Below are 27,508 nucleotides of genomic sequence, written 5' to 3'. Positions count from 1 at the left end.
CCTTTATGGGTTTTTAACACCTGAAAATGTACTGGTCGGGTCCTTCCCAGCTCCGTCTCCTGCGGAGCAAGGGACAGCGCTTTGATTCTGAGCTCAGAGCGTAGGCTTGATTTCTCTGGCTTGAAAAGGCTGATTAAGAATCGTTTAACTTGACAGTAAGTCAAGAAAGAAGCTTGACAATTTGCTCTGAAAAAAAAAAAAAAGGTTTTATTTTATGTTGACTGAAATGGCGATTTTAATCATTTTCCTCGTGGACCTTGTGCGATGCTGAGTTCGCCTTGCCGGTCCGTGGTTGGCCTTGTAGCCCGTCTCCATTCCAGGCTGGGAGCTGTGCTCAGCAACCGCCTTCCCTTTGGGCCTGTCCTGGGGGTCCTGCTCCCTGTGGAGCATCCATCCTGGGGCCCCGCCACCCTCACGCTCGGGCCCAGGCCTGGGGACGGGAGAGACGGGGGAACCCAGAGTTAGATGAGGGTGTCTAGGAGGAGCGCAGGTGCTGGGGGTATCTGACCACAGGCCTGCCTGTCGGTTCCACCTGGAGCCTTGCCAGCCCTTGCGCCATCCCGGGCTCTGGGGGCTGCACCTGCGGTAACCGGCACCTCCTGTTGGTTTGCAGTTGACGGGATCGACCCCAACTTCAAGATGGAGCACCAGAGCAAGCGCTCGCCCCTGCATGCTGCAGCGGAGGCCGGCCATGTGGACATCTGTCACATGCTGATTCAGGTCAGATGCGGTCTTCTTGGGGCCGCCAAAGCAAGCCAGCCTGGCCTGGGGCCCGAGAGCCGGGCCGCCCAGCAGTGCCAGAGGCTCCCAGGCCCACCCGCCCTGGCTCTGCCCAGTGCCCTCAGCCCCTCCGCTGCCGCTCCTGCCAGTTACGCCGCCTCTGGAGATGACGCACTGCCATTCGGTGTTTGACTTTAGTTCGTTTGGGTTTTTAGTGTCACCGACTTCTGGCGTGGGAGGGTTTAGCCCAGGCATGCGCACATGCCTCCTCCTACCCCCCGCCCTGCACTGAGAGCTTGCGTTCCGTGGTCATGTAAATGTGTCCTGGACACCCCCCCCCCCCCCCCCCCCAATCCACCCCGAGCAGGCAGACTGGCCCTGTGTCATCTGGGAAGCACATCGTCCACTCTTGGTGCTGCTGCTCTCTGGGACATCCCTCCCCTGGCCCGTGTTGGGGCCCCTGTTTCCCGGAGGCCACCCTTAAGCCACATGTTTATCTCTGGAGCCTTCAGGAAATTTCCTTTCACCCACGGGTCTGGAGTTTCCCCACAGCCCAGGTTCAGGTCTGGGAGATTTTCTGTCTGGGCTCCAGGTCCCTCCGCAAGCGCCTACGTTTACCTGCTGCAGCTTCTGGACTCACGCTCCGTCCCGCTTTTCTGGGCGGCGCTCTCGGCGTGACCCTCGGCTCCTCTCGGGGTCTCGTCTGTGCTGCCACGTTTTTCTGTAGCCTCTGGGTCTTCCCACAGTGTTTGGAAGCTTTATACTGGTCTGTTCATTCTGGTCTTTCTTATTTCAGGTTTCCCTCAAATGCCTGGTGGATCCTGTTTGTTTGTAAAGGAAAGGACTGAAATGCCGGTGGTGGGCTCTTGGCTGGGGCCCGTCAGCTGGAGGTTTTCGTGTCGGGTGGGCTTCGGGATGGCTCTGTGTCTGGAGAGGACCGTCCTGTGGGCATCTCTGTTGGGGCCCTGGACGGACACCCCCCTCCCCCAGGTCTCTTGTCTAGTCACAGCTGCTCTGTGTCACTGTCGGCCTGGAGTGTCTGCTTCATCCTCTTCTCACCTGTGCTGTGTGCACAGACTAAGATGTGCTTGTATGAAGTGTGGAGCCTGCTTTTGCATTGGTGGTGTACAGTGGGGTTACCTGTTGGTTTAGATTTCTAACACCCGAGACATTTGTCAGAACCCTCCCAAGTTTGGCTCACGCCAGAGGCTCCGTTTGGACAGATCTCTTTAAGTAGCATGTAGCCAAGCTTCTAAAAAGCTCTGTCTGACAGCCTTGGTATTTTAATAGGAATCTTCAATCTGCTTATGCTTACTGTAACTTTTGACATTTAAAATTTATTTCTGATTTCTTATATTGTAGATTTGATTCTCAACCTCTTAAAACAAATATTTCTTTTTTTTTTTTCCCTCTCCTTTGCTGCCTTTTGGATTGACTTTTGTTTTGTCTCATTTCCTTTCTCTTTATTTGCTTGGAAGTTATAGTCTTTGCTTTCTTGCCTCCAGAGGTCACTCTGTGATTCTAACAAGTGGCTGTTACTTGCTCAGTCTTGAGACAGAGGGAGGAGGAGGAGGGGGAGGAAGGACGAGGAAGGAGGGGGAAGAAGAGGAGGAGGGGGAAGGGGGAGGGGGATGAGGGGGAGGGGGAGGAAGGAGAGGAGGAGGTGGCAGAGGGGGAGGGGAGAGGAAGGATGAGGAAGGAGGGGGAAGAGGGGGAGGGGGAAGGAGGAGGAAGGAGAGGAGGAGGGGCAGAGGGGAGGGGGAGGGGGAGGAGGAGAGGGAAGAAGAGGAGGGGCAGAGGGGGAGGGGGAACAATTGATGGTCTTCTGACATGATTCTTCCTTTGGAAAAGGTAGTTTCACACTCCTTTGAAAGAATCTATTCCCCCCACACCCCAACTTTTTTTTTTTTTTAACATAAAAACGTGTGTGAGCTACATACAGAAAAATCATTGAAACGTAAACGTCTTGGTTAATGAGTGGTTCTAAAGGGACATGGCCTGATCTGCTTGCCCCCCAGAAGCACCATGTGTCCCTCCCCCGTGGCAGCTCTCCTAGCCTGTGTTGTGACGATCAGGTGTGTGTGTTTCTGCGCGCTCACAGCCCCACAGAGGTCCTCAACCCCATGGCTCAGCTCTGTCCACTTGTAAACCTCACACAGTGTGAATTCTTTGTCTGCCTCTTTCATTCAAAGAGCAAAAGCCTAAGAGTCATTCACTGAACTGCTGCCCCGTTCCCTGCTTCTCCCCACTGGCCGTGATAGTGGAAGACTGTCCGGGGCAAAGAACACAGGAGCTCTGTGTTCTGTTTTGCAGCCTCTTGTGAGTTGTAAGCTATTGCAGAATAAAACATGTATTTTGGAAAAAACCAACGTTTTATACATCAGCAGTCTTTATGACTCTGTACTGTCTGCCCGGAGCCTGGAGGCGTGACCGCCTGACATCACTTCAGATTAGATTGTCAGCCTGGTGGTTAATTTGGTGGCCCAGGCTGCAGACTCCCCGACTTGGGGACTGTGCTCTTGTGTCCTTTTCTCCCCAGAACCCATCCGACGTGGGACGGATTTCCTTTGCTTTGCCCCGAATCCGAGGGTGAGGCGCAGCTTTGGTGGGTGCCCACCTCACGTGCCCCCAGAGGGGCTCTGGCCCTTGGTCCCAGGCAGCAGGCACCCTCGCTCACGCTTGGGGTCAGTGGAGGAGCACCTGTGAGGAGTGGTTTGGGTATTTCCCGGTCTGTTTAATTTTCATGCCGAGGTCTCGCTGGAAACAGCTCCATCCAGGCAACTGCGGCACGGTGGCCCTGCCACAGGTGGACACTTAATGTAAATAACAACATTAAACGAAACCCCAGCAGGACGCATTCTGGGGCGCTCGGGTGCATGTCCGGTGTGCGGGGGCACGAGGTCAGGGGCAGCTGTGCTGGTCGCCGCCACTGACACCCTCCGGTACCCTTGGCCAGCCCCAACCTTTGGCCGGCACCAGGCACGCCCGTGGTCAGAGTGACCTGCCGCGCGGCTCTCCGGGCCCGGGCCTGGGTGTGTCCCCACTTGTGGTCACTGCTTTGGCTTCTCCTACCTGGGTCTCCATCTGCTCGCCGGCTCTGTCGCCATCCTGTCCCTCTGTGTTAGTGTTTGCTTGCATCTGGGGTCCATCTCGCCTGCTTTGCTTTTGCCTGCTCTGCAGGCCGTGAGCCCAGGAGGCATCTACTAATAGGAAAAGGTGCGTTTTCTAGCAGTCATGGGCCCAGAGGGGAGGGACAGAGCGACAACCGCTGCTCTGCCCCCTGGGAGCCCAGGATGTGCCGTGGGCTGTGCTCGCCCCGCACCTCCCGGGCCCTCTGTTCCCTCTGGGTGGAGGCCCTCCTTCCACCTCCCTCCGTGTCTCAGATCTCTCCGCGTTGTCTCCTGACCACCCCTGCCTCTTCCTGGTGACGATCACTAGCCTTTGGGCTGACTTCCCAGGTGTGGTCCTGGGTTGCCCACATGTCCCTGTGCGGGGCCTCCGTGCTGGTGGGTGGGGCCGTCACTGGCCGGCGCAGGTTTCAGACAAGCACACCGAGCAGCCGTCCTCACGCTCTACCTGGGTGTCGGGTGGGAGGGCCTGGCCCTCCGAGCCCGACCCTCTGCACCGTGCGGCCCATGGCTCTGCTCTTGGTCATCTGCCCGTCTGGGCCTCTCAGATATGGGCCCTGTCGGGGGCTGCCTGGCCTGTGGGCCCCTCCCTTCCGGGCCGTCCCCCGGGCAGGCTTGCGGCCCGGGCTCTCGCACCCCTGGGTGTTCAGGGTGGTTTGGGGGTGGGGGGGGTCTTGCCAAGTGTGTGCACCCAGTCACAGGCGGCGCCTGGCCTTTCACCGGCAGAGGGCACATCTTGGCCTGTGCAGCCTGGCAGAGCATGGCCGACCCCACGCTGGCCTCGTCAGCGCTACGCAGCCCCCCACCCCGCACCTTTATCTCGTGTGGTTTTCCAAGTTTCGTTGTTAAAGTTAGCTGCTGTGGAATCCTGGCTCTGCCTCGCGCTCAGGTTGGGCCATCTGACCTGTGTCCCCCACTCGTCTCCTACCTGATGCCCCTGCTCTCTGACGTTAGCTCTGCTCCGTGGGAACAGCCGAGTCTCCTTCACCATCCCTGACCACCTCAGTTCCCCTGGCTTTCCATGTGTACCATTCTAGGTCTATTTTTAAATTTCTGACTAAACTGGGTTACTTTTGTTTTTTAATTGCTAGTAGTAAAAACGATACTATTTTCAGCCTTATAAGTATTAGCTCTTTTAAATCGTTCAGCTGCCAAACACTTGCTTTGCTGTTAGTGGAAAACCCACTTTAAGGTTGGGCGTTTCAGTTTCACACAGACGATTTACCCAAGCATACCTCCTGGCTCGTTGGTTTCCAAGTACACACTCCATTGGAAAATGCATCCTGGGAATGAGTTTTTCTTCAGTTTGTTTTGGCAGGTGTTTAGAACAGCCGGAGACAGAGGTCTCTGAGGCCCCTGAGCTGGGGCCCCACGGTCCCTGCAGGCTGGGCCACCGCCTGCCTCCTGGCCCTGCCTTGCTGAGTCCCCTTCAGCACCCCTTCTTTGTCTGTTCTGGGGTCTAACCTTCTTTCTTATTTCTAAAAGTGCTGTCACTAACGTTACTGTAAGCATTTCTACCCAATTAGCTTAGAAATGAAATGCTCTTCTTGAGCTAAAGTTTTGATAGTTACAGAATAACCATGTCTCTGAATTCTGCTTTGGAAGATTCAGGCTTAGTCGATAGAAAGACTTAATGTAGCCCCTGAGATCCCTCTGTTTCCAAGTGCTGAGCCTGGGAAATATTTCCTCGCTGGGTGTGGCTGCGGTGGCAGCTCTCACACCTGAGCTGTCCCTCTTTTCACCAGGCGGGCGCCAACATCGACACCTGCTCAGAGGACCAGAGGACCCCGCTGATGGAGGCGGCAGAAAACAACCACTTAGACGCGGTGAAGTACCTCATCAAGGCCGGGGCCCTCGTGGATCCGAAGGTACTCACTGCTCAGAAGCACACCCCTGTTTCATGTAGAAGCTCCTCGTGAAGAGGAACAGGGCCGGTTCCTTGCTGGAACGTCTTCAGAAATCGGTAGCCACCAAGCATCCACCGGGTTGTCTGGAAGTAGGTAGTTCACCTTACTTGGTTACCGGTTTATTTGTGGAAAATACTAGTGAGCACTGGATCCACTATGCCTGACGATAGTCAAGCATCTGATAGGGAGTTTGTGTGCAGAGGTGTTCAGCTTCCTTCTTTGGATAGGCACATCTTCTCTCTTCTGTCTTCAGTTTGGAGCAGTTAGGCAAGAAAGAAATAGAAGGCATCCAGATTGGAAAGGGGGAAGAAAAATGATCTCTGTTCACAGATGACATGATCTCATATGTAAAAAAATCATAAAGAATCCACACAAAATATTGTTAGTACTAATAAATACATTCAGGAAAGTTGTAAGATACCAAATCAGTACAGAAATGTCAGTTGTATTTCTATACACTTGTGATGAACTATCCGAAAAGGAAATAAAACAATTCCACTTACAATAGCATTGAGAAGAATAAAATACTTAGGAATAAACTTAACGGAGGAAGCGAAAGATTTGTACACTAAAAAATGCTGAAAGAAATTAAAGAAGACACAGATAAATGGAAATTATCTGGTGTTCATGGATTGGAAGAAGACAGTACCTTCCTCCCTCAGTATCTGCGGGGGATTGATTCCAGGACCACTGCAGATAGCAACCCGCCGATGCTCGAGTCCCCTAATGGTACAGTCAGCCCTCCATATCCGTGGGTTCTGCATCCGTGGATACTGAGTGCCGAGTGTATTGTTAAAATGTCATTGCTACTGAGAACGATCTTCAGATTCAGTGCAATCCCTATCAGAATCCCAATGCCTTTTTTTACAGCTTATAGAAAAACCCATCCTAAAATTCATAGGGAACCTTAAGGGACCCTGAACAACCAAAACAATCCTGCAAAAGAACAAAGCTGGAGGCCTCACACTTCCTGACTTCAAAACTTATGACAGGGGCTTCCCTGGTGGCGCAGTGGTTGAGAGTCCGCCTGCCGATGCAGGGGACTCGGGTTCGTGCCCTGGTCTGGGAAGATCCCACATGCCGCGGAGCGGCTGGGCCGGGGAGCCATGGCCGCTGAGCCTGCGCGTCCGGAGCCTGTGCTCCACAACGGGAGAGGCCACAACAGTGAGAGGCCCGTGTACCACAAAACAAAACAAAACAAACTTATGACAGAGCTGCAGTAATCAAAACCATGTGGTACCAGCCTAGAGACAGACGTATAGAACAGTGAATAGAGTGCCCAGAAATAAACCCTCGCAGATACGATCAAGTGATTAATGTTAAGGGGGCCCAGAGCATCCAATGGCAGGAGAGGGCGTCTTTTCACAAGTGCTGGGAAAACTGGACTACTTCCACATGCAGAAGGATGAGGTTACAGTGTATTCAGAAATTATCTCAAAGGGGATCAAAGACCTAAACTTAGAGCTAAAATCGTAAAACTCTTGGAAGAAAACAGGAAAATCTGTATGACATTGGATTTGGCAATCATTTCTTGGGTATGACACCAAAAGCACAGACAATAAAAGGAAAAACTAGGTAACTTAAACTTCATCAAAATTTATAAACTTTTGTCCATCAAAGGACACTCTTCAAGAGAGTGAAGAGGCAACCCACAGAAGGGGAAGATATTCATAAATTCTGTATCTGATAGGGCTTTACTATCCAGAATATATTGACAAGTCCTACCACTCAATAACAAACTCCAGCCCAGCTCAAAAATGGGCAGAGTGTGAGTAGACATTTCTCCAGAGAAGATATTTGAATGGCCAGTTAGCACGTGAAAAGATGTTCAACATCATTAGTCATTAGGGAAATGCAGTCAAAACCATGGTGAGACCCTTAGGACACCTATTATCTAAAAATCAGAAAATAAGTGCTAGCAAAGATGTGGAGAAATTGGAATTCTCATATATTGCTGGTGGAAATGTAACATGATGCAGTTAACTGTGGAAAGCAGTTTGGTGGCTCCTCAAACAGTTAAACATAGAATTACTATATGATCCAGCAATTCCAGTCCAGGGTATGTGCCCAAAGAAACAGGAAGCGCGGACACGGACAGGTATGTACACACCTTGTTCTCAGCATTGCTTACAGTAACTAAAAGGTGGAAGCAACCCAGTGTCCATTGACGGGCGATGGATAAGCCAGATGTGGTCCATCCATATGATGGAGTGCTATTCAGCCTTACTTCAAAAAGGAAGGAAATTCTGACAAAGGCTGCAACACAGGTGAACTTGAGAACGGTATGCTGAGTGAAAGAAGCCAGACACAGAAGGACGAATATTGTATGATTCCACTTATGTGCGGAACCTGGGACAGGCAGATTTAGAGACTGAAAGTAGATTGGAGGTTACCCGGGGTGAGGGGGGGATACTGTTGCTGAGTGGTGACCGAGCTTCTGCCTGGGCTGATGGACAGGCTTTGAGAATAGAGTGTGGTGATGGTACAGCTCTGTGAAAGCAATTCATGTTGCCACTGAACCACTCTAAAATGGTTAAAAGGGCAAGTTTTATGTCATGTACACACACACGCAATAGCAGTAAAAATGCTAAATCCCACAGCCCTTCAAATTAATACACAACAAAAAAATGATCGTCTGTTCATACTAATTTATCAACTCCTTGTTCCCATCAAATTAACTTCTCACTCGTTTTTCTATGTCATTAAATATTCTATAACATTATTTCAAGTGGCTGTGTTGTATTTCATGATACAATTTGTGTCATTTTTTTAGATTTGCTGACTGTTTAATATTTATGTTATTTTCAGTTTTTATTGTACAGAATGCTTCAACAGACATTTCATAGCTAAATCTTTGCACGTTTGATTTCTTTAAGACAGATTTCTGGGTGTGTGTGTGGAATTGCTAGATCAAAATATATAATCATTTCTAAGGCTTTTGATCCCTCTCTCTGAATTGCATCCGGGAGTGTCTGAGCACTCGTTTCCCTGTACTCTTACAAGTGCCGATCATTACAGTTAAAAAAAAAATTAACAATTTGATATGCAAAAATGATTTTTTTTTTTTTTACTATTTTAATTTGCTTCTCTCAAAGTTAACTTTTTTTGTATGTAGTTATTTACATTTGTTGTGAATATTTTTTCAAGCTGGTATTTAGTCCTTTGCTTTTGGTGGTTTTTGAGATCTGGAAACCTTTAGCTTTTCTATGACTATCTATAGATAACTGTTATTAATCCTCTCCGTTAGGATGGGTGGGTGAGTTCTGCCCAGTTCTCGGCCAGGGGACGATTTCCCAGCCTCGTCACAGGAGCCAGCGCCCAAGCAAAGCACCACTGAAGAGGCAAGAGGTCAGTGTTCAGGGCTTTACAGAAGCAGCTGGAGCCTGCAGGACAAGTGATTGGAGGAGGTCTGGAGTAGACAGTTCACCGATGAGCTTGCACTCTGGGTGCTGTAGAAGAAAGGGTCCTTGAAATCCAAGACCAATCAGAGAAACCATTCTGTCTGAAAAGCAGACTGTAGGACAACATTGAGCTGTCTGATGTGTAATTGGAGTCCCAGAAAGGAGAGAAAACCCAGTGGAAAAAAATTTATTGAAGGAAAAATGGTCATAAATTTCCCAAATTTGGTGAAAAATAACCTACAGATTCAAGAAACTCAGCAGACCCCAAGCTGGATAAATACTAAGGCTGCCACACCTAAATACATCATGTTAAACTGTCGAAAACCTTAACACAGCCCCAGAAAAAACACATAATACGTGTAAGCGAACATTACGAGAATTTGCCAACTTTGCATTTGAAACGACGGAGGCCAGGAGACAATGGAGTGATATTCTTATTGTGCTAAAAGGGAAGAAAAAAACCTCAAAAAAATTGTCAGCCCAGAATGCTACAGCCAGTAAAAGCGTCCTTCAGAAAGCACTTGTGAAATAAAACATTTTCAGGTACACAAAAGCTGATAGGACTTACCAGCAGGTTTACACTAAAGCTTGTGGGAGGAAAATCCCGTTCTTGGGGAATGAAAATACTAGAAATGGTAAATACTTGTTTTCTTTAAGTTTCTTAAAAGACAAAGGCTGCTTAAAGCAAGAAGAATATTGTAAGATGGAGTTTACACAAACTTGGAAGTGAGACAGGACAGCGGGAGCACAGGGGGAGCCAGTGGTGGATGTGAGCAGGGTCCTGGGTTTTAGTTCTTTCCTGGGAGGGAATAAGTACTGACCTAAGTGGATGGGAAAGTTGAAGCTCGTGATCCCTACAGAACATTAAGGCAATAATTTCAAAGAAGTATAGCTTTCAGGAAAACTTTTTAAAAAGCTAGTAGAAGAAGTAAAACGGAATGTTAAAAAATACTTGTGTAACTAAAAAGCAGGAAAAGAGGACTAGAAACAGGTAGGACAAATAGGAAGGTGGTCATCTAACCCTAAAACCGTGTCGTAATTACATCCAGTGTCAGAGGATGAAGCCCTCCAGCCAAGGGCAGACGTTTGTCTGAGCCAGTGAGCAGGCGAGAACCAGCTCTGCTTCCCTGGAGAACACACGCTAACACGCGGACCAGGCTTGAGTGAGCAGGGTCAGGGCACACGTCAGGCACGTGGCAAACAGAAGAATCAAACACAAAAGGCAAAATTACAGAACTTTTGGAGGTTAAGAGGGAAGATTAGCTTTGTGATTCCAGCGTCGGGAAAGATTTCTTCAACAAGACAAAAGTACAAAAATGATTGATAAAGTCAAATGCATTAGAATTCAGAATTTCTGGTCAACAAAAGATGTCACAAGGTACATGACGGGCAGCTACAACCGGGAGAGGGTTTTGCAGCCAGAGGGCATCAGGGCCTCCTACAGATGAAAGAAAGTAACCGGAAGCAATGGGTGAGGAAGGTGACCAGGCAGTTCCCTGGAGAGATGTGTGACCGGGATATGCCGGGAAGGCGCCTGCCTTTCAAGCCCCCAAGACACCCCATTCCCTGGCCGTAGAATCCCGTGAAGCCCACAGCTGAGCCCGCCTGGGGGAGCAGCACATGCGTGTCATTGTTGGGGGGGGGTCTCGGTGTTGGGGGACCCCGTGGGCAACTCTTGCACGAGGAATCCGGGAAATGTATTGCAATGTTTGGTGAATATTGGTGAAAAACGAGTCTTCCTCGACCAAATGCACAAACTGGGCTAGTTTTACATCAGTTGACATAAGGGAACTAGTGCTGTGTGTTCTCTACAAAGCGAAATCTCCAAACCATAATGTTGGACTAAATATGAATTGCAGACAGGTGTATGATATGTTATTTATAGACAATTTAAAAACATAAAACCGTCATTTGTGGATACACACACATGTAGCAAAAGTATTGAGCGGTGTCAGCATAATAGCCGTTGCATTCAGACTGGCGATCTGGAAGGAGGCTTTTTGTTGAGATGGTTCAGTTAACGTGGCACCCTTAGTGTCCTTGAGAAGATGGAGCTAAAAACCATCTAGGAGGTGTGCCCGGCGGCCAGCGGACGCAACCTGGAGGTGGTCAGCCGCCGTGACAAGTGTCAGGCTGCACGGCGAGCTTGCCCCATCACGCTGTGATTTCTCGGGACCTAAATGCATTTGTGTTGCAGGACGCAGAGGGCTCCACCTGTTTGCACCTGGCTGCCAAGAAAGGTCACTATGATGTGGTTCAGTACCTGCTGTCCAATGGGCAGATGGACGTCAACTGTCAGGTAAACCACCTCCTCCACTCGTGACGGCACCTGACGGGCTGGCCAGAGGTGTGGTCCTCCTTCGTGGTGATCCTGGCCCCTTCCACCCTCCGAGGCACCCCACCCCCCACCCCTGCCAGGTCCTGGAAGGCCTGGCCTCATCCTCCGCCCCCGTCCACCTCCCTCCTGGCCTGCCCACTGGCCGCTCACCAAGCTCTGTGCCGCTGCCCAGCTGCAGGCTTGTCCTGAGGTGTCCGCCTGGGCTGCCCTGGTCTCCATGTGGCCTGTGTTCAGATGCTGCTACTTGAGCAGGGTCTCTGGCCTCCTGTGTGCCGTGCCACCTCCGTGGCAGCTCATCGTCCCTCCCAGCACTGGCCACTGTTGGACATTCCACCTCCTTCCCTGTGTGTTTGCTTCTTGTCCACCTGCTGTCAGGACCCCGGCGTGGTGTTTGTGTAACCTGCAGTGCCTGGTTACAGAGCAGGTCCTGTGCGTGTCTGCTGAGCGAGTGAGTGGCTGGGGATAGCCAATGAGGGTGGGGCCTTCTAACTCACCAGGGGCCCCTCCTGTCCTCCGAGACCCCCTTCCGCTCCCTAGGACCCCGCCCGCCCATGACTTGAAGCTCTGGGATGACCATCTCCCATCACAGCCCACCCCCTCATCTTCTGGCCCAGCCATTGCTGCTAACCCAGCTCACGTGCCCACCACCCTGGCTGTGGGACCCTCCCAGACGGACCAGAAATGCAGCTCCCTGCAGTGTGGTTTTTCCAACCTCTGTTCTAGTGGGGTCCACGGGCCCCCTTCCCCTGTTTTGGTTTTTTATCTCCCACTCGGTCGGGTTTTGTGAGTTTCTTCCCCCAGGCTGGGCTGTGTTGCCCCTGCCGTGTCCCCAGTGCCCATGGTAGGCCTGCAGGGACCATCTCTCTTTAGTCATGGAGGCCGTGTGCATCCACCAGGAAAATGTGGCGACTGGAAAGTGGAGAATGTTGTGCTAGAGTGTTTGCAGAGCAGGAACTGGCACCGTAATACTCGTTTCCTAAGAGTCGCCTCTGGGGTAGAGCGGCGCACAGCCAGCTCATCACAGCCATGGTCCAGCCTGCAGGGGGTTCAGCCCTGGTGAGCTTCTGCTCCGGCCCTTAAAGAAGAGGCTGGGACTTTTCATGGCCTCCATTCATCTCTGGGCCTGATGTCCATCCGTCTGTCTGTCTGTAGTTCTTGGCTGTTGCTCCTGCTTCGTGCATGGAGTCTGTCCTGGGACCAGAAGGGTGGGCAGGTGCGTCCCGGTCAGTGCTTCCTGCCAGCCGGGCACGGACTCTGCAGCTGGGTCTGCTCCGTGGCCTTCAGGCCTTTTTCTTAGGTGACGCTGTCATGTGTGCACAGGTGTGTCGAGTTGCCCGGTGGGCCCTGCCTGCTCGCTGGGATCCCCAGGCAGCGCTCTGAGCCTCAGTTTCCTCCAACAAAATGGGGACTCAGGCTGGCTCCCGCCCCCTGGGGCCTCCTTGCAGGTCCCGTGTGATGAGGTGCCTCACGTCTTGTGTCTCGAGGAGCTGTGATGGATGTTTGTTTCTTTCTTTTGAAATCAGGATGATGGCGGCTGGACGCCCATGATTTGGGCCACTGAGTATAAGCACGTGGACCTTGTGAAACTGCTGCTGTCCAAGGGGTCTGACATCAACATCCGGGACAACGTGAGTCTCCCCCGGGAGGCGGACCCTGGAGGACTGGGGACGGGTGTGTTGGGTGGCAGCGTCCTAGCACCTGCCTGTGGCTCTGACCTCTTCCCCTTGAGTCGCCAGCCATGTGTTGACCCAGTGCGGTTTCCAGTGGTTATCTTGTGTGTCAGCCAGCTGCTGGATGTGAACCGAGGGGCACAGTTCCCTGAGACCTGCCCCTCGGGCAGAGCTGCATTTTTGGAGGTCTTTAGAGACACTGGCTCCCATGTCTGTGGTGACGTCCGAGGCCCCAGGGCTCACCCCACTCCTGGGCCAAGGTCGGGGGACTCGCCAGTCCCTCTGGGTACAGCCCCCTGCTGTGTATCAGTGGAGCTGTTTGGTCACAGGCAGCACCAGGCGCATCTGATGAACTCAAAGGGGAATTTCTCGGGCGGGCTTCAGGGACCCACAGCACCGGGGCGGTGGTAGGGCTGGCAGAGTTGGGGGGCTGCTCTGGCACGAGCCCCTGTGCTGCTTCCCAGGCGGAGGGACAGGGCTCCTGGGACACAGACAGGGTGTGGCCTGTGGAGCTGTGTCCACCTTTACAGCGTTACCCAAGCCATAAGTAGGAAGTCTAGCCACACGCTCGTTAAACTGATACTGGAATAAGGCAGGAAGGCATGCCCACCCCTCAGTTCGGAGCCCTTAGTGGACTGTTTGAAGAAAGGATGGGAGCAGTGGCTGGTCGGTCCTCCTGGCTGCTCCGTGTGAGGACCCTCCCACACCCAGGAAACAGGAGCAGCAGCTCCCAGCCGAGGGCCAGGCACAGCTGGTTGGGGACGTCTTTGCCGACTCCACAGAGCTGGGCCCTGGGACGAGAGCAGCTGAGGGCCGGGAAGCCCTGGGGGCTTCAGGTGAGGGTGGCGCGGAGGGAGGCGACAAGGTCCGGGGAAGCTACAGCACACGGCAGTCACGCTCTGCCTTGTTCCTCGAGGGATGGGGTCGTGGTTTGGAGCAGCCTCGGCCCTGGGTGCTTGGGCGGGACTGGACCGTCTGGGCACATGGGCAGCGCACGGCCTCGCAGCATCCAGCAGTGTAGGCTCTGGTTGTTCTGAGGGATTGGAAGAACTGATTGAGTCGTGTGTTTGTTATTTATATGATGAAACGGCGTCATTGTTTTATTTCAATAGCTTCATTGAAGTATGGCTGGCAGACTGTGCTATTAAAGTGTACAATTAGATAAATTCTAACCCCAGCCACCATCACACAACCAGGACAGTGGATGTCACTTACCCCTCGGTTTCCTCCTGTGCCTCCTAACCAGCCCCCCTTAACCAGACGTGACCAGCCCACCTGCTTCCTGTCGCGGCCTCGCTTCTCGTAGTCCCATCTGAGCGTGGGCCCCCCTCCCTTTCTGTTGCTGCGAGAGGCCGTCCGCTTGCTTGTCCTGCGCCTGTGGATCATGGCCGGGCTCCCTGGTGGGGCTGTGGCCTTCCTGCTCAGGCGCTGCCACTCCTGTGGGTGCAGCCGTTTCCAGGGTAGGAGGGTCTGGTTCCTTTCCGGTGTCCCCAGCACTTAATGTAGTCGGCCTTACCTTCTTTGGTGAAGGGTCTGTTCAGGTCTTTTGCTCGTTTATTACTGGATTGTTTGGCTTCTTATTCTCTAGTTTGGAGAGTTTTTGTGTATTCTGGATACAAGTCTTTTACCAGATAATGTGTCTCATAAATCCTAGCCATTGTCTTTGGAGGAGCACATGTTTCTAATTTTGGTGAAGTCCAGTTTATCAGTTACTTTTTGTATGAATCATGTGAATTCACTGCCAAACCCATGACCCTAGAGACTGTCTGTGTTTCGATCGCAGTCCCTTAGGTTTAGGTGTTAATGTCCATACGTGGTGTGAGGTAGGGACCAGGCTCTTTCTTCTGGTGTGTGGACCTCTAGCTACTCCAGCAGTGTGTTTAGAAAGCAGCCTTTCTCCCTAGATTGGCTTTGCCCTGTGGCCGGACTCAGTCCTCTGGGTCTTGACCTGGGGTCTGTCTTAGTGCTGGGGTCGTGCTCTTGTTGGATGCAGCTTCAGGACCTGTAAGGAGAACCTCCCAGTATTAGCTTCCATTTCTCCCTTCCCAGCTTTATGCTGTTCCTCTCGTGCATTTTACTAAATAAACACCACAGTAGTGTTGTTTATTTAAACAACGGTGACCTTTGGAAAAGGCTATAATAATCCTGGCGTGTCAGCTCCCGTGGTCACCTCTTCCTCAGGTCCGTCCATCCACTGCTGTTTGCTTCTGTGCGTCTCATGTCCGTTAGCATTTCCTGCTGTGCTGGGCGGCTTGTGATGGATTCTTTCAGCTTTTTAATGCCTGCGAAGTCCTTACTTTCCTTCACTTTTTTTTTTTTTTTAAATTATTTTTGGCTGCATTGGGTCTTTGTTGCTGCGCGCGGGCTTCCTCTAGTTGTGGAGAAGGGGGGGCTACTCTTCGTTGTGGTGCGCGGGCTTCTCATTATGGTGCTTGTCTTGTTGCGGAGCACAGGCTGTAGGCGCATGGGCTTCAGTAGCTGTGTCATGTGAGCTCAGTAGTTGTGGCTCACGGACTCTAGAGCGCAGGCTCAGTAGTTGTGGCGCACGGGCTTAGTTGCTCCATGGCGTGTGGGTTCTTCCTGGACCAGGGCTCAAACCTGTGTCCCCTGCATTGGCAGGTGGATTCCCAACCACTTCGCCACCAAGGAAGCCCTTTTCCTTCACTTTTGAAAGGTATTTTGCTGGATATAGAGTTGTAACTTGAGAGTTTTTAATTTCAGTACCTGAAACATTCTGCTTTCCTGAGTTCTCACTCGATGCATTTCTAGTGAGAAAGTCTTGGTGGCATCCTTGTCTTCATTTCTCTGTATGTACCACGTCTTTTTTCTTTCAGGTGCTTTTAAGATTGTCTCTTTATCACTGGAGTTCAGCAGTTTGATTATGAGGTGGCTGGTGCTATGTGTGTGCACAAGTGCGCTTAGGCTTCGTGGAGCCCCTTGGGTCTGTGGGTGTGGGGTTTTATCAAGCTGGAAATTTCCTAGTCATTTTTTCCAGCGCTGCTTCTGCCCCTACTCCACTTCTCGAGGCCCCAGGTCCGCGTGTGCCAGGGGGCTTGAAGTTGTTCCACGGCTCACTGAAGCGCTTTTCATTTTCTGAAATTATTTTTACACTCTGGATTTCTGCTCAGCTGGTTTTATTGCTCTGTGTTCAAGCTCACTAGCCTTTTCCTCCACAGCGTCTGTTATGCTGTTAATTCCATCCAGCGTGCTTTCACGTCAGTCATCATGGTTTTCAGTTCTGAACATTCTGCTTGGGTCTTCTTGGTATTTTCTGAAATGTGTCTCTCCTGAACACACAGTTATTCCAGCTGCTTTGATGCCCTCGTTTGCTGGTCTGTGTCAGTTCTGGGTTTGATTCGTTGGTTTTGCTCCCCATTGTGGGTCACGTTTCCTGCGTCTTTGCACTCCTGGTAACCTTGCGCTGGACACGAGACGTTGCGAATTTACCTTGCTGGGAATTTCTGTGTTCCTGGAACTGTTGTGAGCCTTACTCTGGGTGCAGCAAAGTGACCTAGGAATGGTCTGGTCATTTGGGGTTTCACTTTCTAGGTTTGTTAGGTGGTCTGAGCAGGTCTCGGCCCGAGGCTGCTCATCCCTCCTGTGTGGGGCCAGTGCTGAGCCCTCTACACCTGGCTTCAGGGGTGTGTCCTCCTGGAGGTCCAGGTTTGGAGCGTACAGCCCTCCAGAGGCCTCTTTCCCAGCCCCACAGCCTGCTCTGCAGCCCTGGCTGCCCTGGCCTGGAGCCCGAGAGGAACAGTGAGCAGGTGGCCACAGGCCCCCTTTTGCTCCTCTCGGGGGCTCAGCCTTTCACTGCCTGGTGTCCAGTTCTTCCCTTGCTCCTCTCGGGGGGGGCAGCCTTTCACTGCCTGGTGTCCAGTTCTTCCCTTGCTCCTCTCGGGGGGGCAGCCTTTCACTGCCTGGTGTCCAGTTCTTGAAAACTGTTATTGCACACGTTTTGACTGTTCTGTCTTACTCTGGTTCTTTCAGGTGTGGAGGGGGGTAAACCCAGTGTGGTCCCTCTTGCCCCGTCTTTGCTGGAAGCCCCATCAGATGTGTAGGCCTGTCGTAACGTAGCTGGTGGACCTCAGAGAGGCTGGGAGATGGCACAGTCCCCCCGGCAGGAGGGCTTAGGGGCCTGGGAAGTTCTCAGAACCTAATTCTGGTGATAAAGTCACAAATCGTTCTGATGAAGGAAAGAGAAAAGAGGCCCCTCAGGAGACTGCAGTTTCACCTAGGAGCTTGCAGATGTGCAGAAGGTGGAAGCCAGAGGGTAGAGAGCTTCTGAGAGTAATGCCCAGGAGGGGAGGCCAGACAAGCCCCAGCTTTTCAGGACACCCCGGGGCTGACGGCAGGGCCAGCCCTTAGTTTTCTCCGTTGGAAACAGACCGATGATGTCGAGGGTGACAGACACAGACCACTTAGCTCCTGCTTCGCTTCTGTCTTTCCTGAAGTTGGTTAAGCTGGAGGCGTGGGATGTACGCGGGTGTTGGGATGGGGCGCTGGGCAGTGCAGGGGGTGCCCCGGTCGCCCGGACGTGCTGCGCCCCTTGGTGGTGTGGGCGGCGCCCCAGGGCCCAGGCTGCGCTTTGGTCCCGGTGGTTCCCAAGGGGTCGGCTGTGTGAGCCAAGCACACTCCCTGCCCGCAGAGCAGAAAGAACAGGCAGCAGCGGCCCCATCTCTGAGGCTAACTCAGAGAAAGAGAACTGCTACAGCGTCACTGGTTACGTCCCTGAGGGAGGAAGGGAGACGGGGGGGGGTGGGGAGCAAGGGGGGGGGGGGGGGGGGGGTTGGGTGCTGCTCCTTGGGCGGCTGGGCTCCTGGGCTGTCCAGCCGGCCGCGTGGGCGGGCGTGGCTCTCCTCGCGCTGTGTCCCCAGTGTGGCAGGTCGAATGTACGGTGGTTCCTGTTTAGACGTTTTCTTGTTTTTAGGGTTATTCTTCACTGTTATCTTATGTAAGTTTTTTTTTATTTTCCTTCTCTTTCCACATTTATTTGTTCAAAATTGTAGTCTTACTAAGAAGAAACATTGTAGTCTTCTGATAAACTTCATGTGGAGGTTTCGTCATCACGTATGTAATCTACACCTGGGAAATCATATGTTTCACATATGGCACAAATATTTTGCGAAGTTTTCTTTGCGTCATTTAAAGTTTTTAGTTTTTCATGAAATAAAATTTTTAATTAATCAAATTTGTCTTTTTCAAATCTTTTTTTTTACTCCCTCCAACACTCTCAAAGAGCCCGGCGACAGGCCCGCAGGCGCTGCTGCCCGGCCTGCAAGGCCGACGGTTCCCGAGGCTCTTTTTCAAATCTTGTACAAGTATTACTCTATCCTGCAATCATAACTGTGTTCCAGAGTCAATATAATTTAAAAAATAAACTATCTCTAGATGTTATATTACTTAACGTGTCGTGTTTAGGGTGGTCTAATTGAGGTTGATGTTTTCTCCTATTTTTAACATATTCTGTACTATGATAATGTACTTTTTTTTTTTTTTTTTTGCATTACGCGGGCCTCCCACTGCTGTGGCCTCTCCTGCTGCGGAGCACGGGCTCCGGACGCACAGGCTCAGCGGCCATGGCTCATGGGCCCAGCCGCTCCACGGCATGTGGGATCTTTCCGGACCGGGGCACAAACCCGTGTCCCCGGCATCGGCAGGCGGACTCTCAACCACTGCGCCACCAGGGAAGCCCGATAATGTACTTTTATAACGAAAACAAGACAAAATGGAAAGGAAGCCTCTGTCGGGTGGGCCGCACCGCCCCCTCGGCCTCACGTGCTTGTGTCTTCCGTGCAGGAGGAGAACATCTGCCTGCACTGGGCGGCCTTCTCGGGCTGTGTGGACATCGCTGAGATCCTGCTGGCCGCCAGGTGCGACCTCCACGCCGTGAACATCCATGGAGACTCGCCCCTGCACATCGCCGCCAGGGAGGACCGCTACGCCTGTGTCGTGTGAGTGGCTCCGGGTGCTCTGGGGACTTTCTGCGGCGGACGAGGCTCTTCTGTTCACGCCTGCAGTCAGCGTGGCTTCGGGAGGATCGTGGTGGAAATCCCCAAATACGCAGGTCACACGTGGAGCGGAGCCCCGTCCTAACACCTCTGCTCGGGGCCAGAGGAGCGGCACCCGCGGGAGGGCTGGAGGGCCGGCTGGGAGCCCACCACCACCACCGGAAGCCCCTCCTGCATCACTTTTGCCCGTTGCCGTCAGGTCCAGAGCCTTTGCTCTGCTCCTGGCGGTAGCTCAGGGAGGAGTGGCCCCCACTTCTCATGTCATGGGGGCCTGGGACTAGGGGATGCCCCTGTGGTGGGGCCCTCGGCCTCTCAGATAGGGACCTTGGGGGCACAGGGCTCCGGCGCACCATCTGGCCCTGACTGGGTCAGGCCTCGGATTGCCTACTGGGCGTTAACTGAGTACGTGGCCGGCTAGGCATTGCTGCCCTTTTCATCCTGAGGCTGCCTTTGAACGGAAAAGCCAAGAAAAATCAACTACCATCCCTAGTTATTTACATGCTCTTCCCTTAGAGGAAAAGGAGGACTTTTGACAGTAAACGGGGGAGAAGAGTAATGATGTCTGTCCGTGGTGAGCAGAAGCACCGGCCGGTGAGCTGGTTCATCTGAAAGCGGATGCCGTTTCCTCCTTATTTTTACTGATCGTTGTCATCGTGCGAAGCTCATCCTTGTATCTTTTGACTTAAGATCTGAATGTTCTGTGGACTTGCGTTTCCCTCCAGCCTCTTCCTGTCCCGGGACTCCGACGTCACACTGAAGAATAAGGAGGGGGAGACGCCCCTGCAGTGCGCCAGTCTCAACTCGCAGGTGTGGAGCGCCCTGCAGATGAGCCAGGCGCTGCGCGATGCAGCCCCTGACAGGCCCGCCCTGGTGGAGAAGACGGTGAGCAGGTGAGGAGCACGAGGCAGGGCCTGCCTCCGGGCGGGGTTGAGGGTCGGAGCGGAAGCCTCTCTGGGCTGGGCCAGGGCTCACCGGGAAAGCTGACGGCCCCTTCCTGCGGCAGAGACATCGCTCGGGGCTATGAGCGAATCCCCATACCGTGTGTCAACGGTGTGGACAGCGAGCCGTGCCCCAGCAACTATAAGTACGTGTCTCAGAACTGTGTGACGTCCCCCATGAACATCGACAGGAACATTACCCACCTGCAGGTCAGCGGTGGGGGGGGCCCTGCTGTGGGATGTTGCCTCTGCGGCCCCCAGAGCAGCCTGGGCAGCGGGGAGGGGTGCCCTCAGGGCCGCAGTGGCTCTGCCCCGGTCTTTCCCCTCCTGGGGCTGTGCCCACCCAGTGTCTGAGCCTCCTTTCCTCCTTTGGGTCCCTCCCCAGCCCCTCCTGCGAGCCCCCGAGGCCTCGTGCCTGAGCGTTCTCTCCACACCCTCCTTCCTGAGGGGCTGCACGCCCCCCGTGTCCTCAAGAGTCAGAATTTTGAGGATTGTCACTGGAGTTGTGAACAGCACTGGGGGGCGGGGCGGGGCTCCATCTGACACGCCCCTCCCTCCAGTACTGCGTGTGCATCGACGACTGCTCCTCCAGCAACTGCATGTGCGGCCAGCTGAGCATGCGCTGCTGGTACGACAAGGTGAGCCTGCGTGGGGGCCTGGCTGGGGAGGAGCGACAGAGGCCACCAGGGGATAGGGGCAGGACCGAGGCCGGGTACTGGGGATGGAGCCAGCATTCTCTGTGGGCCCTGGGGGTGGCCAGAGGGAACTGACTGGGCGGCAGAGGTGGCCATCCCTGAGCCTGGCCTGGAGGGAGCCGAGGAGAGAAGGGCTCCCAAGGCCGGTTTCTGAGACGAGAGCCCTCCCTGGCTTTGCTTTGGGGAGTTCAGGGTGTCCTGGAATGGAGAGGGCACACAGGCCCGGCATGGAGGCCACTGGCACAGAGTCAACATTACAGCAAAGGGGGCGTCAAGAGTGTCGTCCAAACAAGAGGCTCAGGTGTCGTGGGCAGGACTGGCGGGGCTCAGGTCTCCTGGTGTTTCCTGCGAAGCCTGGCCGTGCTGAGAGGGGGCAAGTTCTTAACTGTTCAGAGCAGCCACTGGAGCTGGCAGGGCCTCGGACGCGGCTGCACAGCCTCGGCTCAGCCCAGCGTCTCTGCTGCGTCTCGGGTGTCGGACAGAAAAGCGGTGACAGGTCCCTCGGGAGCTGGGGGTTTGCAGAGTGGCAGGTGGTGCTGGCAGGGGGTCCAGGCTGGAGGCTGCAGAGCAGGAGTCCAGGGGCCCACGAGCTGATGGCCTCAGGGAGGCTGAGAGAGGATGACGGGGATGGGGGGAGGTCGACTGGGGCAGAGAGGCTGGCCACAGTCAGGGACCAGGGAGAGCTGTCCCAGAGGTTTCCAAAAGCCATGTAGATTCCTGGCCAGAGACTTTGCGTGGCCTTGGACAAAGCGTGAGCGTGTGGCCTTACCCTGTCCTCCCAGGTGTGGAGTTTGGCCAGAAACCATGCTTTCTGGGGCGGTGTTTTGATTTGAGGAGGCATGTTGGTGTCAGTTACTTAGCCCTCGCTACGCGTCTGTCCGCAGGATGGCCGGCTCCTGCCCGAGTTCAACATGGCGGAGCCGCCCCTGCTCTTCGAGTGCAACCACGCCTGCTCCTGCTGGAGGACCTGCCGGAACCGCGTCGTGCAAAACGGCCTCAGGTGAGGTGCCGCGGGCTGGCGCCAGGGTCTCCGTGGTAAAGTTTGAAAGCAGTCAAGTCCCTTGGGCAGCTCTCTAGTTTCACGTGTGTGTCCACAAACGGGAGCAGCGTGTGTTTAGCGTGTGTGTGTTTGCACGTGGAGGTGGCTTTCTCGGAGCCCTTGGCCTCTGCTGATGCTATAGAGGTTGACGTAAAGAGCGGAAGCCTTCCATGTTTCCTACCCGCTCAGACTTGGGTTCAGGTCAGACGGCCCGAAGGCAAGAGGCAGGCTTGCCAAGAGCTGTGTGGTCCAAGCTCACGAGGTCCTGATCTGGTGTGAACACTCATGTGCTTCCCTCATACCCACGTACTGAGTCTCACGTAAAACATGTCGCCACTTGGTACTCGGGCACTTGGTTCACTGACCACCCAGAGCCAGACCCTGGGGTTCTGGTCATGAAACTTCCCTCCGTGAACATGCTCGAGAGTTGGAAAATCAAAGGTTACGAGGGAGGATTTGTATCCTATGTAAGTTTATACGGTATTTTGGGGTCTATTAATATCAGTGTAACCTTACAGCACTTGTGACCAGCCCATACTTCTGTGTCCTGGCGTGTGGCAGAAAGGCCTTGGGTGTGAGGACAGACACGCCACTGGACACACAAATGGCTGGCGGGATGCCCTAGCTCTCGGGGCCTGGGAGGGGCCCCGCAGCTGCCCCCAGGGGCCAGCTCAGCCCTGTGGTTGGCACGCTGCCCGAGCTCGCCTGCATTGCAGCCTGGGACCAGCGGGCCTGCTAATAACCCCTTTGGTCCTCGTCACACGTTGGCGATGAGGGCACTGAGGCTCAGGGAGGGCCGGGGGCCGTGTTCCACGCGCTGACCTCAGGCTGGTGTCTGAGGTTCCCCTGCCTCCTGAGGGTGTGAAGGACGCTGTGAGTGGCGCCTTGGTGCAGGGGCGCGGTTGGGGTGGGGTAACGCTAGGTGTCACTGCTGCATTGCATGCGAAGTTCTAACGCATCTCCAGACATGAAAGTTGTATTTTCTGTGTTTTTTACTCCTGTCACTTGTGTGGTGACATGAGTGTGAGCTGAGTGTGGTGGAACGTGGCCGTGAGTGGCTGATCCTGTTTTCCAGGACGAGGCTGCAGCTCTATCGGACGCAGAACATGGGCTGGGGCGTGCGGTCCCTGCAGGACATCCCACTGGGCACCTTTGTTTGCGAGTAAGTGAGGGCCCGGTCAGCCCAGGGCTGCTGCTGTCACGGGGGAGGGTGCGACTAGGAGTGCACACTGGCCAGTGGGGGGCCCCACGCTCACCGGGGAGGGGCTGCCTGGGCCTGGCTGTGTGCTCACGCTGCGGGCAGCCCCCGCCCACCTCTGCGTTTCTGCCTGCACTTTCTCACCAGCTCATAACTTATTTCAGAAGATCCATCAGCACTTCATGACGTGTAGGGGATGATCATTTTGGACCCCTGGTCAGATAGAGGGTTTCTGTGTCATCATTTTCTGGGACCCGGATGAAGTCCCTGTTCAGTCACAGGCAGAATTCTCAGTCATGTGGGCTCTGTCAGGGCCCCTGTGCCCTGCGTCTGGGTCCTGGGGGACATGCGCCTGTCACGTTTTCGTCTGCCTCCGCCTCCGCAGGTATGTCGGGGAGCTCATCTCTGACTCGGAAGCTGACGTGCGTGAGGAAGATTCTTACCTCTTTGACCTTGACAACAAGGTAATGCGTCCTGAGGGGTTGGGTGTAGAGCTGATGGGACTGTGCCACGTGGAGGGGCCTGCTGGCGGGGCCCGGGCTGGTAAGGAGGCTCGCCCGCCAGACTGGCTCTGGGTCCCTGATCCCAGAGGTCCTGAGCTTGCCCAGCGAGCCTCGCGTGAGAGTGTGGGACCTCGGACATGTCCCTCCAGCCTCTGAGCCCCACCTTCCTTCTCAGCAAGGGTGAGGGCCGCCAAGAGGCTCGGGGGCCATGTGCACGGGGGTCGAGCCTTCGAGTGGAGTGAGGGTCACACTTGTGAACAGGGTGGGTGCGTCTCTCTGTGACCCCGGTGCCCTCCCAGGTGTGGGTAGAAGAGCCGGACCCTGGCTTCATCCGCTCCGGGCCCTGGTTCCCAGGGCAGTTTCTGAGCCATCGCTGGCTGCCCTGTCCTGCCTTGTCCTGGCTCCCAGGGTTGCTCCTTAATTCAAAAATTGCTGACTTCAGACCTTCTAAGAACTCGCCATCGCTGCCAGTGGGAGGGAGTTCAGGTGGAGGCGGGGAAACAAGTACTCTGTTCCCCGCAGCAGCTGCGAGACCCCTGAACAGCCACCTGTAGGTCGGGTGAAGCCAGGCGCTCCCCTTCCCGTGCCTGCCACTCTTGGCTGTGTCTTCAGAGCGCCCTGCTCATCTCCTGACCCCGCGCTGCCCCTGCAGCCACACCCTAAGGGGTCAGCATTTGTGAGACAAGTGTCTGGAAGAGGAGCCTGTGTTCCTGGAGGTTGCAGCCTGGGGCGCGGCTCTAGCCCAGGGCCGTGGGGCCAGGCCTTCCCCATGGCACCGCGGCCATCTGCCCGGCCTGTGCGCGCGTGCGCGCGCGCGTGTGTGTGTGGGGGGGGCACTGCAGCCGGGCCGGGTTTCCTGCCCACCTGTGTCTGCTGAGCAGTTTGCCTCTTACTGGTTTGCAGCAGTTCTTTCCGTGTTCTGGATCAGTGCTCTTTCCTGACGTTTGACTTGCAGATATCTTCCCTCTGTGGCTTGTTTACTTCCTGACGATGTCTTTTAATGAACAGAAGTTCTTATTTTTATTATCCTCCAACTTTGCAGTCTTTTTATGTATACAGGTGGGTTTCTATAATGTCCAAGACAAGTTTTTCCAAAACCCAGCTCACAAAGATACACATTTATATTGTTTCCCAGAAGGTGCTGAAGGGGGTCAAGCTTTATTTTTTTCCCTGTATTGACATCTGTGTGACTGAGCACCATTTGTTGAAAAGATTGTCCTTTCCCCACCCCTCAGCAGTGCAGATTTTGTCATATATCAGGTGTCTGCGAGACCTTGGATTGGCCTCTGTCTGCCGACTGCCTTGGGCAGCCTGTACTGTATTAGTTATCCTAGTTTACCTCCCCTTACCTTGGGGTTCTTGGGAGTGTCTGCTCTTCTTGGTCTCTCAAAGTTTCCATATAAGTTTTAAAATCAGCTTGACAAGTTCCACAAAACTCCTGTAGGGATTTGATTGCATAGCATTGAACCTGTGAGCCAGATTAGATCATGGCATCGAATCTGTAAACCTCATTAGGGATCATAGTATTGACCCGTGAACCAGGTTAGGATCAGAGCAATGACCTGTGAACCAGGTTAGGGTCAGAGCATTGACCCATGAATAAGGATAAGGATAGGGTCAGAGCACTGACCTGTGAACCCAGTTAGGGTCAGAGCATTGACAGGTGAACCAGGATAGGGTCAGAGCATTGAACCTGTGAACCCAGTTAGGGTCAGAGCATTGACAGGTGAACCAGGATAGGGTCAGAGCATTGAACCTGTGAACCCAGTTAGGGTCAGAGCATTGACAGATGAACCAGGTTAGGGTCAGAGCATTGAACCTGTGAACCCAGTTACGGTCAGAGGATTGACCCGTGAACCAGATTAGGGTCAGAGCATTGACCTGTGAACCTGTTAGGGTCAGAGCACTGATCTGTAAACCAGGATAGAGTCAGAGCTTTGAACCTGTGAATCCATTTAGGGTCAGAGCACTGACCTGTGAACCAGGATAGGGTCAGAGCATTGACCTGTGAACCCGTTAGGGTCAGAGCATTGACCTGTGAACCAGTTAGGGTCAGAGCACTGACCTGTAAACCAGGATAGGGGCAGAGCTTTGAACCTGTGAATCCAGTTAGGGTCACACCATTGACCTGTGAACCAGTTAGGCTCAGAGCACTGACCTGTGAATCCGGTTAGGGTCATAGCGTTGACCTGTGGTGGTTCGCTGGGCCATCTGCTCCTTCCCGTTGGGAGTGGTGACCCAGATAGCCGTGCGGGGCTGTGTGCTGGCCTGCGGGTGGACCCGCTGGTTCTGGGTTTTATGGCCAGGAGTGCACCTGCGGTGGATTTTCCGACTTGCCTTCTGTGGACGTGAGTCTTCGTTTCTCTCGGTAAACTCTTGGGGGTGGCATTCCTGCCGTCTGGTGAGCGCTCACTTACTGCTTTAGAAGAAACGGCCAACGGTTTCCGGAGGGCTTGTTCCCCCCACACTCGCCAGCAGGAAAGGGCAGCTCAGACGCTAATTTTGATGCCCCGTGATGGCAGCATCTTTTTTTTTAAATAATTTTTATTGGAGTATAGTTGCTTTACCATGTTGTGTTTCTGCTGTACAGCAAAGTGAATCAGCTATACATATACATATATCCCCTTTTTTTTGGATTTCCTTCCCATTTAGGTCACCACAGAGCACTGAGTAGAGCTCCCTGTGCTATACAGTAGGTTCTCATTAGTTATCTATCTTATACACAGTAGTGTATATATGTCAATCCCAATCTCCCAGTTCATCCCACCCTCCCTTACCCCCCTTGGGGTCCATATGTTTGTTCTCTACATCTGTGTCTTTATTTCTGCTTTGCAAATAAGTTCATCTGTACCATTTTTCTAGATTCCACATATAAGCAGTATTATATGATATGTTTTTCTGACTTACTTCACTCTGTGTGAGTCTTTGGGTCCACCCACATCTCTGCAAATGACACTATTTCGTTCCTTTTTATGGCTGAGTAATATTCCACTGTATGCACCACATCTTCATTATATGGCAGTGTCTTTTCACAGCTTAGTGGCTTCCTTACATCTTCGTTCGTGGAGAAGTTTTAAAAATTTATTGTGGGTTGTTCCGTCGGGCCGCTTGTCGTAAGAGCTCTTCACAAGCCCTGAATGGTACCCTTTGTCCAACGTGTGTTGTGAGTATTTCCCTCCTGCCTTTCCTTCCTCTTCACAGAACAGAAAACGTTTTTAATGGTTTAGTGCTTTATGTGTCCTAAGAAATCTTTGCTGCAAGGTTGTGAAGATTTTCTCTTTTCTCTAGAATTTTTGTATTTTAGCAAAATTACATTTAGATCTATGATCTGTTTCAAGAACTTTTGTATATGGTTTGGTTTTTTCGCTTAACATATTTTTTTTGGTGAGATCACTTAAGTTCTATTCTCTTAGCAAATTTCGGCTGTACAAAACAGTGTCATCAACTGTAGTCACCATGTTATACATTTGATCCTCAGACCTTTTTCATTTTATAAATTTACTGTCTCCCTGTTTCCCCCACTCCTCACCCCCTGGCAACCCCTATTCTACTCGGTTTCCATGAAAGTTTGCCTTAAAAAAAAAAAGTAAGAGGCCACATAAAGTGACACCATGCTGTCTTTGTCATTTGCTGGCTTATCTCAGATGATGCCCTTGAGGTTCATCCATATTGTCCCAAATGGCAGGATTGCCTTTTTTTTTTTAAGGCTGAATAGTATTCCACTGTATGTGTGTGCCACATTTTCTTATCCATTAATGGACACTTGGTTATTTCCATATCTTGGCTGCTGTGAATAATGCTGCAGTGGACATGGGGGAGCAGATATCTCTTCAAGGTTGTGGTTTTGTTTCCTTCGTAAATGTCCTGGAGTGGGATCGCTGGATCACACGGTAGTTCTGTTTTCAGCTTCTTGAGGAAGCTTCATCCACACTGTTGTCCACAGTGGCCGCACCGATTTACCTC

At 53.1% G+C, this 27,508-nt stretch overlaps 1 protein-coding gene across 7 annotated transcripts in view; it reads left to right on the top strand.

Moving 5' to 3' along the window:
* Positions 1–27,508, top strand: part of EHMT1 (euchromatic histone lysine methyltransferase 1) — a 147,814-nt gene that overhangs the window by 110,209 nt on the left and 10,097 nt on the right. For 6 of the 7 annotated variants that reach the window (XM_027104128.1, XM_027104129.1, XM_027104127.1 and 3 more), the window contains 11 exons: positions 614–720; positions 5,594–5,716; positions 11,354–11,455; positions 13,018–13,122; positions 18,961–19,115; positions 19,895–20,062; positions 20,176–20,320; positions 20,671–20,748; positions 21,690–21,805; positions 22,920–23,006; positions 23,428–23,506. In XM_027104128.1, coding sequence (XP_026959929.1) covers positions 614–720; positions 5,594–5,716; positions 11,354–11,455; positions 13,018–13,122; positions 18,961–19,115; positions 19,895–20,062; positions 20,176–20,320; positions 20,671–20,748; positions 21,690–21,805; positions 22,920–23,006; positions 23,428–23,506 — 1,265 coding nt within the window. Of the gene's footprint in view, positions 1–613; positions 721–5,593; positions 5,717–9,002; positions 9,104–11,353; positions 11,456–13,017; positions 13,123–18,960; positions 19,116–19,894; positions 20,063–20,175; positions 20,321–20,670; positions 20,749–21,689; positions 21,806–22,919; positions 23,007–23,427; positions 23,507–27,508 lie in introns of those variants that run through there. The other variant, XM_027104130.1, reaches the window with a different exon arrangement.

Source organism: Aethalodelphis obliquidens, unplaced genomic scaffold (assembly GCF_003676395.1).
Source record: "Aethalodelphis obliquidens isolate GAN/ISIS:26980383/991018 unplaced genomic scaffold, ASM367639v1 scaffold7, whole genome shotgun sequence".
NCBI lineage: Eukaryota > Metazoa > Chordata > Mammalia > Artiodactyla > Delphinidae > Aethalodelphis > Aethalodelphis obliquidens.
Note: the sequence above shows the minus strand (reverse complement) of the source record. Positions and strands in the feature narration are given on the sequence as shown.